Source organism: Mastigoproctus giganteus, chromosome 7 (genome assembly GCF_048544385.1).
Source record: "Mastigoproctus giganteus isolate SK-2022 chromosome 7, ASM4854438v1, whole genome shotgun sequence".
NCBI classification, from domain to species: Eukaryota; Metazoa; Arthropoda; class Arachnida; order Uropygi; family Thelyphonidae; genus Mastigoproctus; species Mastigoproctus giganteus.
This window is the reverse complement of record NC_143581.1, coordinates 82,818,191-82,831,693: the sequence shown is the minus strand read 5'-3', so window position 1 is coordinate 82,831,693 and position 13,503 is coordinate 82,818,191. Positions and strand designations below refer to the sequence as shown.

Genomic DNA, 13,503 nt, shown 5'->3' with positions numbered 1-13,503 from the left:
ATGACTAGATCTTAGCAACTCCTTCAAAAGGCTCTGATACTGATGAAGATTATGCACAAACTAAAGACAAATGCATGGAACTCGTTATAAGGTAGGGTTCACTAAAGTAGAGGCAACTGATGTCAATGATTTAATTGATTCGCATCATCAAGAATTGTCAAATGAAGATCTGTTTGCACTGGAGCAGCATCACATTCAAGAATATCGAAAGCATTAAATCTTATATGTGAAGGCTTAAGTATGTTAGTTGATAAAGACCCTAATCTTGAATGAAGCTCTTAAGTGCAACATATAAAGTTACGCTAAAACTTGGTTGTTGCGTGAGAAGAGACAACGTTCAAAGCAACTAACTCTGGAATCCTTTTTCAAGAGCCGAAGGGAGCAGTCAAGTGAACCATCCACCTCCCTGGTTAGCTTAACACCCCCACTCCCACCTATCTGGTCTGAATCTGAGGGAACGGAATCTGACCGTGCCGATCCATCTCATCAGTCTGCCTAAGCCCATCTCCACCCCAATCTCTCTCTCTCTCTCTCTCTCTCTCTCTCTCATTGTTTGTGTTGTACTGTATATATTGGTTATAGTGAACGTACCTTTTCTTACTGTACAAAAAAAAAGTAAATAAATAAAGATTAATGAAACTCTTTGGTTGCTCATCATATTCATTAGAGTCCCATTCTTTAAACAAAGAAAACAAATGGTATGTACCAGTAGGGGTAACCTAGCTAGATGCGCAAGTTACTCTCATAGGCCTACTATTGCATTTTTTCGTGATTATTTAAATTGCACGAGATGTTCTGTATATATAGATTTATTGAATAATCCATGTATTTTTATTCCTTGATGAAGGGTTAAAAATTATTTTAACTATTTGTTAATTGGAAATGAACTTTTTATAAAAAAACAAGACATAATCCCAGAGTAATTATGTAAAGATTTATCCCAGAGTAAATAGTAAACATTCAGTTTGTCACTCATTTCACCTCAATTAGAGATACAGAAAAAAAATAATAATAAATAATAAAAATAACAGTACATCACTGACATGGTAATTGCAAATGAGAAACTCAGACAAATTAAACATTTGTCCCCTGAATGGGAGATGGGCCACCTGTTGCGATATATTCAGTTATAAAATTTTCTGCAGCTTGCAACATCCTTTTAAAAGCTATGAAATCATATGTAGAATGGCAAAAATGTAACGGAAACATGTACAGCTTTCTTTTAAAACTAAAACTTCATATCACAATTGGTCTGAATTCAGAAGGCACTACTATCCAACTCTGCTTAGTATTAATGTCATACAATTTGTTTATTGAAAGAAAATTATAGTAATTGCATCTTTCTGAAAAGAATTTCAATATTGAATGTTGTTTTATTTTATTCTTTGTTTAAGTTTTTTTACTTGTATGAAATGGATATCGAAAAGGGAGATAGGTTTCATTTGTGTTTGCTATTTAAACAAAAATAACTCGCTACAGTATAGCTAAGTAAGAATATCATTCTTTATAAAAGAGTCCAGTATGTCTATTAGTCATCGCTACTCCACCCAATAAACTTGAAGATGAGTAAAGGAACAAGTGCTACTACCACAGAACAAGCACTGTCAACAATTACAGTGTTGACAGTGCTTGGAACAGCTGCATCAAGACGTGTAAACAGATATTTTGTTTCAAATGGCTGAAATTGAAATTTAGGGCAAATTAACTGTTTTACAGTAAGATCCCCCTGTTGGGTTGGGACATTTGACGGCTATTGTAAGATATGAGGATGGTAGGCATGACATAGCAAAAAAGTGACCCGTGCCACAAATATAGATAATAATCAAAAAATATATTGCTTTTTGATGGTGAAAACATGAGATAAGTACAAATATATTCAGTCCATAGCTAACATGGAGAGTTTACATACATTTGCTGGCAATAAAATGACATGCCCTCATTGCTCTCACTTAGCAATTCTACACAGAGAGAGAGAGAGAGAGAGAGCACATCTTGAAATTTAAAAATTAAAACACACCCACCTGCCAAAGTGAAATTGTTCACAATAAAAATTTAGGTTATTGCATATTCATATTATAAATTAGAGAAAAACCAGGTAAATTTTATTTCATATAAAGGTTTCTCATTAGATCTTTATCAGATAGGTTGAAAAATGGCAATTGAGATTAACATTGATGAATGTAATGTGCTGCATTTGGAGAATAGTGCATACCACTGGAGTACTACCAAGCTTAAGGTAGTGGCATATTTGTTCATCATTATTTTTGTTTTAACCATGTTCATCTTTAGTCCAAAATCGTTACCAACTCTGCATAACTGATTAAAATTTTCCTCTGATTCTTTGGGATCATTGCTTATGATCACAATATCATCTGCAAATTATAAATTGTTAAGGTACTCTCGATTCACATTCACTCCTTTCTATGACCAGTCCAATCTTCTGAAAGCTTCTTCAAGGGCAGCAGTAAACAACTTCGGTGCTATTGTGCCTCCTTGTCAAACTTCTTTCTCAGTTTTAAATTTGCTACTGTCTTTGTCTAGTCTAATAAAGGAGGTAGCATTCTCATATATTTTCTTAAAAATCAAAATGTATGGGATGTCTGTGCCTTGTTATTCCATTGCCTTATGTTGTATGGAGTCAAATGCCTTTTCATAATGGTGTTTTATATTCATTTGCTTTCCTATTAGCTGTGATATTACATGAAGGTGATCCATAGTTGAGAATCCTGTCCTAAAGCCAACTTGCTCTTTTGGTTGATTCTCATCAAGTATTCTTTCTAATATACTAATTAATATAGAGGCTTATTGTTTCCAAACATTTACATATGCCTCATCAAATGTAAAGGCCTGACTTGATCCCTCAGCAACAAAGACATCTCTCTAGCTTACAAATAACTGTAAGGATCAGCAAGACACATAACAAAGTGGAAATTCATTCAAGGAATCCCCCCCCACCCTTCCAGGCTTTTGAACAAATGCTTGGACTGTTCCAGTTCATTACAAAAATCACTAATATCATGTAGTTACTGAGTAAACCTCCAACCCCTGTATCATGCGATCTCCCTTGGAGTTTGTCTTTTTTTGCTAGCTTCTTCCTTGCAGTTTTTAGTTTAATTTTGTGCTAACTTTCTTTAAAATATATTTAGCCAATGAGATAAGAGTGAGTGTTTCTTATGGAACATTTGATGACTGTTAGTGTGTTTTTTTTATAGTACATTTATAGAAAAATTCTTTGGACATATATGATAATAGAAATAAAATTCATTTCTAATGTAGTTCAGTTAAGAATGCCAGTAGAATTCTTTAAATAGTTTTTCAGTTCCTGTATTTTGAATATGCCATTGAGTTCTGACTGTTGTTGTTATTTATATATTGCATTAGCATCTTAGGCCATATTGTGCTATTTGTGTTTTTGTGTGAATATATGCTATCGAGGCAGTGTTAGGTGGGTCGGAAAACTGCTAGCTTGGGGGGATACAAGGACTAATAGATTAACAGTAGCCACAAGGACTAATAGATTAACAGTAGGCAGAGGCGAAAGTGATTCTTGCACTGTTTCTATTGGAATGAGTAGAAGCCTGGAAAACGAGATTCAGGATATTTCAGAGACTGCTGGGAGTCATTGCGGTACAAGTAAACACATGGGTTGTGTTAGGGTAGCTAAGAAAAAGAACAGGTGCATGTATACTTGCGTGTACACCAATGCTAGGAGTTTGGTAAATAAATTTGATGAATTTCAGGTATTGCTCAAAGCATCAAAGGCGGATATTGTTGGGATAGTAGTAGTAGTAGTAGTGACATGTGATGCAAGAAAGCTGCTAGCTTGGGGGGATACAAGGACTAATAGATTAAAAGTAGCCACAAGGACTAATAGATTAACAGTAGGCAGAGGCGAAAGTGATTCTTGCACTGCTTCTAGTGGAATGAGCAGAAGCCTGGAAAACGAGATTCAAGATATTTCAGAGACTGCTGGGAGTCATTGCGGTACAAGTAAACACATGGGTTGTGTTAAGGTAGCTAAGAATAGGAATTGGTGCATGTATACTTGTGTGTACAACAATGCTAGAAGTTTGGGAAATAAATTTGATGAATTTGAGGTATTGCTCAAAGCATCAAAGGCGGATATTGTTGGGATAGTAGTAGTAGTAGTGGCATGTGATGCAAGAAAGCAAGTGTATGAGCTTATGCAGCATCAGCCAAAAAAAAAAATAAATAAATAAATCACACTATTCCCTCCAAATGCCTGTCCAGTTCCTCCTTACATTTATTTAACCTATCAACTTCCATGACAGGTGGAAGTTTGTTCCAGCAATTAACCACCCGCTGGTTAAAGGCAAATTTCCGCACATCTATTCTACATCTGTCTTTTCATAATTTGAATTTATGCCCCCTTAGGTTCGTAATCTGAACAAGTGGAAGGATCCCATCAGAATTCAGCGTGCTCAACCCATTCAAGGCCTTATACACCTCAATCAGATCACTACGCAGGTGCCTAGTCTCCAGCCACTGCAATTTGCAGAACTTAAGCCTCTCTTGTTAAGAGGATCCCTTCATTCCCCTCACCAATCTTGTTGCCCTTCTCTGTACACACTCAAGCAAATCTACATCCTTCCTAACATGAGGCCTCCAGACCTGTACGCAGTACTCAAGGCATGGCCTGACCATTGCCTTATACAGAGGGACAATCACCTCCTTTTCCCTGCTAGCAAAATCCCTATATATCATTGACAAAACCCCATGACCTGCCCAGGTAGCCTGTCTGCATTGCTCAGAAAACTTCATATCTGACTGCACAATTACTCCCAGGTCTTTTTCATTTTCTACCACCTTACGTGTAGTACCACACAGTTGGTACGTTTCTCTGGGGTTACTTCTACCCATATGCAGTACTCTGCATTTGTCAAGGTTAAACTTCAGTTGCCACTTCTTAGCCCATCTGCCCAAATTATCTAGATCCTGTTGCAGTAGCACACTGCCATTACTGTCATTAACAAACCTGCCAACCTTTGTATCAACTGCAAACTTCGACACAAAGCCTGATATACCTTCATTAATATCATTGATAAATATACAAAACAACAGTCGGACTCCACTAATAACATTACTCCAAGAAGAGCAGCACCCATTAATTACCACCCTCTGTCTTCTCCCACTCAACCATCCTTTTATCCATTGTAGCAACTTACCTTTAATACCATTCTGCTCCAATTTGTACAAAAGTGTTTCGCGTGCAACAGTGTCAAAAGCTTTCCTGAAATCCAAATATATGATATCAAAATTATTTTTTGCATCCAGTTCCTTTGTAACCACATCATAATAACCAATCAAATGTGTCAGACAAGACTTTCCCTTAACCATGCTGTGTCTGAATTATTGCTGCAGTCTTGTCTAAATGTCTATGTCTTGTCTATGTCTGCCAGGGGCAAAGGTTGATGACGTTGTAGAGCGAATATCATCTTTTAAGGGCACAAAAGGTGATATAGTTGGCACTAATGATATTAAGAGTAGCAGACCGGCGGAATTACTTAGCAAGTACAGGTCACTGTTGAAAAAAAGCTGAGAATTAGGGTTGAATTTGAAAATGTCTGCAATTCTGCCCAGACACGAAAGGAGGGAGTATATGATGAGAGCCTTGTCGATCAATTCGGCCCTGGAGGGATTGTGCAAGGCTTAAGGGGTAGAATTTTTTTCAGCCTGGACTGTACTTGTTAACAGGAGAGATTGCTTCTACAGGGATGGGATACACTTAAATAGAAAGGGTGCAAGAATTTTTGCTGATGCTGTCGAGGCAGTGTTAGGTGGGTAGGAAAACTGCTAGTTGGGGGGGATACAAGGACTAATAGATTAACAGTAGCCACTGGCAGAGGTGGAAGTGATTCTTGCACTGCTTCTATTGAAATGAGCAGAAGCCTGAAAAACAAGATGCAGGATATTTCAGAGACTGCTGGGAGTCATTGCGGTACAAGTAAACACATGGGTTGTGTTAGGGTAGCTAAGAATAGAAACAGGTGCATGTATACCTGCGTGTACACCAATGCTAGGAGTTTGGTAAATAAATTTGATGAATTTGAGGTATTGCTCAAAACATCAAAGGCAGATATTGTTGGGATATCAGAGACGTGGTGTCACACAGATATAAGTAATGCGGAACTGGAATTTGGGGAATACAATGTGTACAGAAAGGATAGACAGGACAGGAGGGGAGGAGGGGTTATGCTATTAGTTAAGAAACACATAAAGTCCAAGGAAGTGAAGCCAGTCGACATCGATGGACAGGGCAGTGTCGAGTCAGTTTGGTGTGACATAAGCATAGGGAAATCAAAATTGAGAGTAGGAGTGTGCTATAGGCCTAATGACTCTGATGAGTATAATAAGATATTGTACAGGGAAATAGAGTGGGCCAGTAAATCAGAGAGTCTTATAATGGGGGATTTTAATTTCCCAGATATTGACTGGAATTTGTGGGTTGGTCACTCGCACACTAGCAAGGCTTTTGTGGATTTATTGGATGATTGTTTTCTACATCAGCATGTTCGTGAGGCAACAAGAGGGAGCAATACTCTTGATCTGATTATCAGTAGTGATTCTTCATGCATTAAGAATCTGCAGATAAATGAACCACTAGGTGGCAGTGATCACAGTGTGTTGAAGTGGGATTTACTCAAGGAGGTAACTACCATCAGAGGTAAAGGGAAGGGTTCTTGTTTTCGTAAAGGCGTCTGAGACAGTATTTAAATTCTATACAGTGGGACCAACTGATGATGTTACCAACAGCAAACTCAAAATGGGAAGCATTCAAGGAACTAATCTTGGAGGCTACCAGGCTTTACATACCAACTAAGAAATATTATTCAAGATTTAGGCCTAAATGGTTGTCAGATGAACTAATGAGACATGTGGCAGAGAAGAAAAATGCATGGGATACATACAAATTAATGGGTGACATGGAAGCCTATGATAGATATAAGTTGGTCTGTAACCAGGTCACAAAGGAGATTAGGCAGGCAAAGGCAGACTACGAAAAATCCTTGGCAAAGGATGCAAAGAAAAACAGAAAAGAGTTCTTTACATATTTAAACTAAAGAAGGAAAGGGATGAATCAGATTGGTCCACTGGATATTGATGGTTCAACAGTTGAGGATCCTGCTCAGGTGGCTAACAATCTAAACGAGTATTTTGCATCTACATTCACGCATGAGGAGTTATTCAGGAAGGAGAATGATGTAGGTAAAGTAAACATTGGCAGTGAGCTGGATGATTTTGTAATGACTGAGAGGAAAGTGGAGGAGAGATTGTTGAGGATAAACATAAAAAAGGCACCTGGGGTGGATGGGATCTATCCAGTTATATTAAAGGAGGCAGCAAAGGAAGTAAGCAAACCCCTAGCCATAATTATGAGAGCTTCTTTGGACTCAGGGGAGGTACCCATAGACTGGATATGTGCAAATGTAACCCCAATACACAAAGGAGGATCAAAGGCTGACACAAGTAATTATAGACCTGTTAGTTTAACTTCTGTTTCAGGTAAATTAATGGAGGCACTGGTTAAAGAAGCACTGCAGGATCATCTAGACAAGAATTCAGTTATAGCTCAGACGCAGCATGGTTTTGTTAAGGGCAGGTCTTGCCTGACCAATTTGATTGGATACTATGATTTAGTCACAAAAGAACTGGATGTAGGGAATAACTTTGATATTATATATTTGGATCTTAGAAAAGCTTTTGATACTGTTGCACATGGAAGACTGCTGCACAAATTGGAGCAGTGTGGCATTGGAGGCAAATTGCTGCTATGGATAAGGAGATGGTTGACTGGCAGAAGACAGAGAGTGGTAATCAATGGACACTGCTCAACGTGGACTAATGTTATTAGTGGAGTTCCTCAGGGTTCAGTATTGGGTCCGTTGTTGTTTTCGGTGTTTATGAATGATTTTGATGATGGGATATCAAGTTTAATGTCCAAGGTTGCAGATGATACAAAGGTTGGCAGGGTTGTTAAGGACACTACTGACGCTATGCTGCTGCAACAGGATCTGGAAAGGTTGAATAGATGGGCTGAGAGGTGGCAAATGAAGTTTAACATTGACAAATGTAAAGTACTACATATGGGAAACAGTAACCCCAGAACAGCGTATCAACTCTGTGGTACTACACTGAAAGTGGTGGAGAATGAAAAGGACATGGGGGTAATTGTGCAGGCAGATATGAAGTTCTCTGAGCAGTGCAGATGAGCTGCAAGAGTAGCTCATGGTGTCTTGTCAATAATATACAGGAATTTTTCTAGCAGGGATAAGGAGGTGATTATTCCCTTGTATAAGGCAATGGTTAGGCCACATCTTGAGTACTGTATACAGGTCTGGAGACCTCATTTCAAGAAGGATGTAGAGCTGCTGGAACGGGTACAGAGAAGGGCAACAAGATTAGTGAATGGAACAAAGGGTTGCTCTTACGAAGAAAGGCTTATGTTTTGCAAATTACAGAGTCTGTAGACTAGGCACCGGCGAGGTGATCTGATAGAGGTGTATAAGGCTTTGAATGGTTTGAGCATGCTCAATGCCAATGGGATTCTTCATCTTGCTCAGAATAATCACCTCAGAGGGCATAAATTCAAATTGGGGAAGGACGGATGTCGGATAGATGTGCAGAAGTTTGCCCTTGGCCAGCGGGTGGTTGGTTGGTGGAACCGACTTCCATCACTTGTTGTTGAAGTTGATAGCCTAAACAAATTTAAAGCTCAACTGGACAGGTATTTCGAACGAACGGAGGGGTGAAATGGGAGTGGTGTGTGTGTGTGTGTTTTTTTTTTTTTTTTTTGGCTGATGCTGAATAAGCTTGCTTTCTTGCATCATATGCCTCTACTAATGGTAATGCTAATGCTAAATGATCCTGCAATGCATCTTTAACCAGTGACTCTATTATTTTACCCGAAACAGAAGTTAAACTAACTGGTCTATAATTGCTCATGTCACCCTTCGATCCCCCTTTGTGAAGTGGGGACACATTTTCACATCTCCTGTCCGTGGGGACCTCCCCTGAGTCCAAGGATACTCAGAGATATGGATATCACGGATATCAGAGACATGGTGTCACACAGATATAAGGAATGCAGAACTGGAATTTGGGGAGTACAATGTGTACAGAAAGGATAGATAGGAAGGGAGGAGGGGGTTATGCTATTAGTTAAGAAACACACAAAATCCAAGGAAGTGAAGCCAGTCGACATCGCTGGACAGTGCAGTGTTGAGTCAGTTTGGTGTGACATAAGCATTGGGAGATCAAAATTGAGAGTAGGAGTGTGCTATAGGCGTAATGACTCTGATGAGTATAATAAGAAACTGTACAGGGAAATAGAGTGGGCCAGTAAATCAGAGAGTCTTATAATGGGTATTTTAATTTCTCAGATATTGACTGGAATTTGTGGGTTGGTCACTCACACACTAGCAAGGCTTTTGTGGATTTATTGGATGATTGTTTTCTACATCAGCATGTTCGGGAGGCAACTAGAGGGAGTAATACTGTTGATTTGATTATCAGTAGTGATTCTTTTAACTATTTACGTGAAACTTTGGATAATTGGGGCAGCCGCTTAATTGGGCCAAAATGCACTAGTCCCAATGTGTCCCAAATAACCAGAATCGACTGTATATAAAAACTTGCCAAGGGGGAACCTACCACCTCCTCCTTTTGAAATAGGCTAATTGCATCTCCAGTTAAAGAGACCTGTAGAAATTCCTAGAGTCACTGACAGGACTCAAATACAGACCTCTCGAAAAATTAGTGTAAAGTGGAAAAACCACAGTACTCTCAGAAGTATTTCACAGTTTGCTTTTCTGCACTCCAGCTTTCAGCCTCGAGTTTCATGTGAGGGATGCAGTGGTGCACATATTGACCAGAGTGGGTGTGCGGAAATTGGTTTTCAGCAACAGAATAATTTTAAAAGTGGGTCATATCCTGTTGAGGTTGCGACCCACTTTCAAAATTATTCTGTTGCTGAAAACCAATTGAAATATGATGCTGGAAATGTCGCAGTTGAACACTAATATCATGTACTTAGATTTTTTCCTTAGATCTATATAGATGAGAATAGTGAATTTAATTCCTTATATTCTATAACCACACGATAAACTTGGTTGTCTGCTAAATTAAAATGCATAAGAAAATATAAGATTTTAATAAAAAAATACTATGACAGTAAAAAATAAAGCACAAATAATATGATGTTAAAATCATTAGAAATAGACTGATCGCAAATCTCTATAAATTCTGAATAATTGTGTTCAGAGGTATTGGGTTCCTTTTCCCTGAAGTTGCCCCTTGTTGCACCATGTTTCTTTATGGTCAGGATTGTAGAGATTCTTAAAATTCCTCCCTGTCTAAAGTAGCATCTTTCTCAACTCGGAAGGCTTGGCTTTTTTAGTTGGGGAAATTAGTTTTTCACACCTTTAATTTTGCCTCCACACCCACCTCCTCCGTGAAGTTCCAGATTTTAATTTAATTTCTCAAAATTGGTAAAATGACATTTATATGAAGAATTTTTTTAATGATCCATCAGTATAGCAAGTATATATAGGAGCTTGGGCTGTTCCAGTTCATTACAAAAATCACTAATATTATGTACTTACTGAGTCAACCCCCAAACGTCATCTGTGCATTAGAATGCATATGAATGCCACCCATCATCCACAGAGAGAGAAACGTGCAATAATCATCTACTTACTAAATCAGGCTCCAACAATTCCTGCCATAATTCTTGTTTTTCATTATTTCCAGATGTGATAAAACCCTCAATTTAAGAGAGTTTGGATATAATGGACATTATCCACTGAACCAATCTTTTAATGTGTACAGGAAAGACTAGAAAAGTCTTTCCTCCCTCTCTCTCTAAGTAATCTTTGGTATTTGGTAAGCTTTGGGACCCAGTGGCATAACTACCTCAGTCAGATTATGATTACTATCATTTAAAATATTTTCACAATAAAGGAAATTTAACTTGCAGCAGATGAGATGTCTGGCCTTGTTTTTGTTTATTTAATACAGTACCCAGTAATCAGTTAAATCTGAATACTATTTGAAGCATCTTTATTCTTTTTTTATGACCATCGAAGTAACTTGTTGAAATAACTTTAATTTGTATTAACTCTATTATAAAGAAACTATAGGCAAGCCTAAATTCATATACCATAGGATATGTCCATTCAGAATGAAACTCATTTATGAGACATTTTACTCTAGTGTGAACTTGGCTTACAATGTTGGAATTCATTCAGTATTGCCAGCAAGAAGTTTAGTGTAAAATTGTACCATTAAAATATTCTTCTATAGTTTTTATCAGGTGTTGTAGAAAACATATGAAAATATCTAAGGATAAGAATTTTCCTCACTATCATCTTTCATGTGCCTACCAAGTGCATAAGACATCACTATGAAGTCATCTGAATCCTCAGAAAGGGTATTTAAGAGTTCTTGAGAGACTCTGAATAAGTTTTAATTGGAATTTCCACTGCCACTGAAAGACATGGAAAAATTTCAAGTGCTTGAACTCCACACAATGTCCAGTTGGTTCATGTTTTTTTTTTTTTTTTATGGTCTTAATGTTAATGTGCCATAAAACAACAAAATGTTTCTTTTATTTCATATTACAGCACGTTTTCATAACATTCTAATAACTTTTGAATTGTTAGAATGTTATGAAATTCTGCATCTCTTTTGAGTTTAATTGAAGTTTTAACTTTATTTAATTTCATTTTATAAGTTATACTATGTTATTAAATTCTGTTATAAATTAAAAGTGAATGAATGTCCTTTTGCTAGTTCTGAGTCTTTTAGCTTGTAAGTTGCTCTGAGATTAATTTAAGTTGTTCTGATAGTTCATTTGTATTGGTAAATGTGTGAAAATTATAATTCTTTCCACAGTGAAGCCTAATAGAGAGAATGTATTCCATGTGTCTTTTCCCAAAGAATGGCAAACATCGGACATTAACCAGCTGTTTTCACCCTTTGGTAAGTTTTTAAAAAAATTTTTTTGACATGTATTTTATTATTGCAGTATTTAAATTTATTAAAATGCAGTGATTAATCACAAAACTATATATAAAGTAAACACACATTCCTCATTTCACTGGAAACTAAGATTGGGACCTATTGTGGGCATTTACAGATGACAAAATTATAACATAATCATAATGGGTTTTGTAATATAACAGTATAATCTCAGTAATTTGTTATCTGCATAATTTATCGGCAATTTATTTCCTCATTTTTTTTTCTCTCCAAATTCCATCTGCCCTTCCATTGGCAAAATTTCTCCTTTTCTAGCATTATTCACTTTTTATTATTTAAGTTGCATCATGCAGGGTATATTTTACACACCATGTTTCTTTTATTACCTAAAGTAAAAAATGAAATTTTACAATACCTGTTTTAAAAATAAATCACATAATTCACCTACTTACAAGGAAATATAAATTTGGACTGGTTTATATCATAAAACAGGTGCATTGTTTTCACTTAAGTATCCATGTATAGAAATCCCAATTAACCATTAATAAAATATTTATTTTTACAATTATTTTTTACGTGTGTTAGCATATATATGTAATGCATCTGTTCTTTTCACCATTTGTCTGTGTGTAATAACTTGGATCGTAATGGATGGAGTTCATGAAATTTTATATTTAGGCTTTTTTAGAAAGATTTGTTGCACCCCTCCAAATTTCACTAAAATTAGACCAGTAGAAATCTGTCAATTATTATTTCTTTGCATATCCATCCATCTGCTTGTAATAACTCAACTCCCAGTGAATGAATTTTCATGAGGTTTTATGTTTCTGTTTTATGAAATTTATTTTTAAATAGTCATTATTGCTGTATGTGCTGTTACTATTTAATTTCATATTTGAAATAGCAGTAGGTGTAACCTCCTAAGTAGTTCAGCAATCTGATTTTCATTCTCTGTCTTATAAAAAAAGCTTATAAGTTGCTGTGTTTCTGCCTTTCTAATTGAAATTTGTATATTGTATTGTATTACCAGAGCGTTATAAGTGAAATGAAGAAATTTAAGTTATAGTCAGGTCAACTACCACGATATTCTAAGGTTGACTTAAACATGGTTCATCCAGAAATAAGGAGTGAAAATTTTCATTATGGTGAATACAATGTGTACTCACCATAATGTGTAATACAGTACAAGGGTGTAATACAGTACAAGGATAAAGTGCCTGGCTCATCAATCAATGTCATCCCCTTCCCCATTTTCACCATTTACTAAGGTAACAATAGTGATTATTTAATATGAATCATAAGACCACACTTGGAATACTGTGTCGAAGTCCTTGAAGTTGTCACAGACATTCTCTCAGATATTCCAGACAAGCTGTACTTGTTACATGGGAGTCTAAAACGTTGATGGAACTAATATTCGGGTGACATTCAAGTCAGGTGGACCCAATTTCGGCGAAGTCCGGATGGTCTGTGACAGCCAAAATCCTCTGCTTGCACCTTCAA

The 13,503-nt window shown here is 36.9% G+C and overlaps 1 protein-coding gene across 1 annotated transcript in view; it reads left to right on the top strand.

Moving 5' to 3' along the window:
* Nucleotides 1-13,503, top strand: part of LOC150083034 (poly(A)-specific ribonuclease PARN-like) — a 504,128-nt gene that overhangs the window by 421,269 nt on the left and 69,356 nt on the right. Inside the window, exon 15 of the mRNA XM_090376989.1 lies at nt 11,914-12,000. Within this exon, the coding sequence (XP_090233115.1) occupies nt 11,914-12,000 (87 nt within the window). The remainder of the gene's footprint in view (nt 1-11,913; nt 12,001-13,503) is intronic.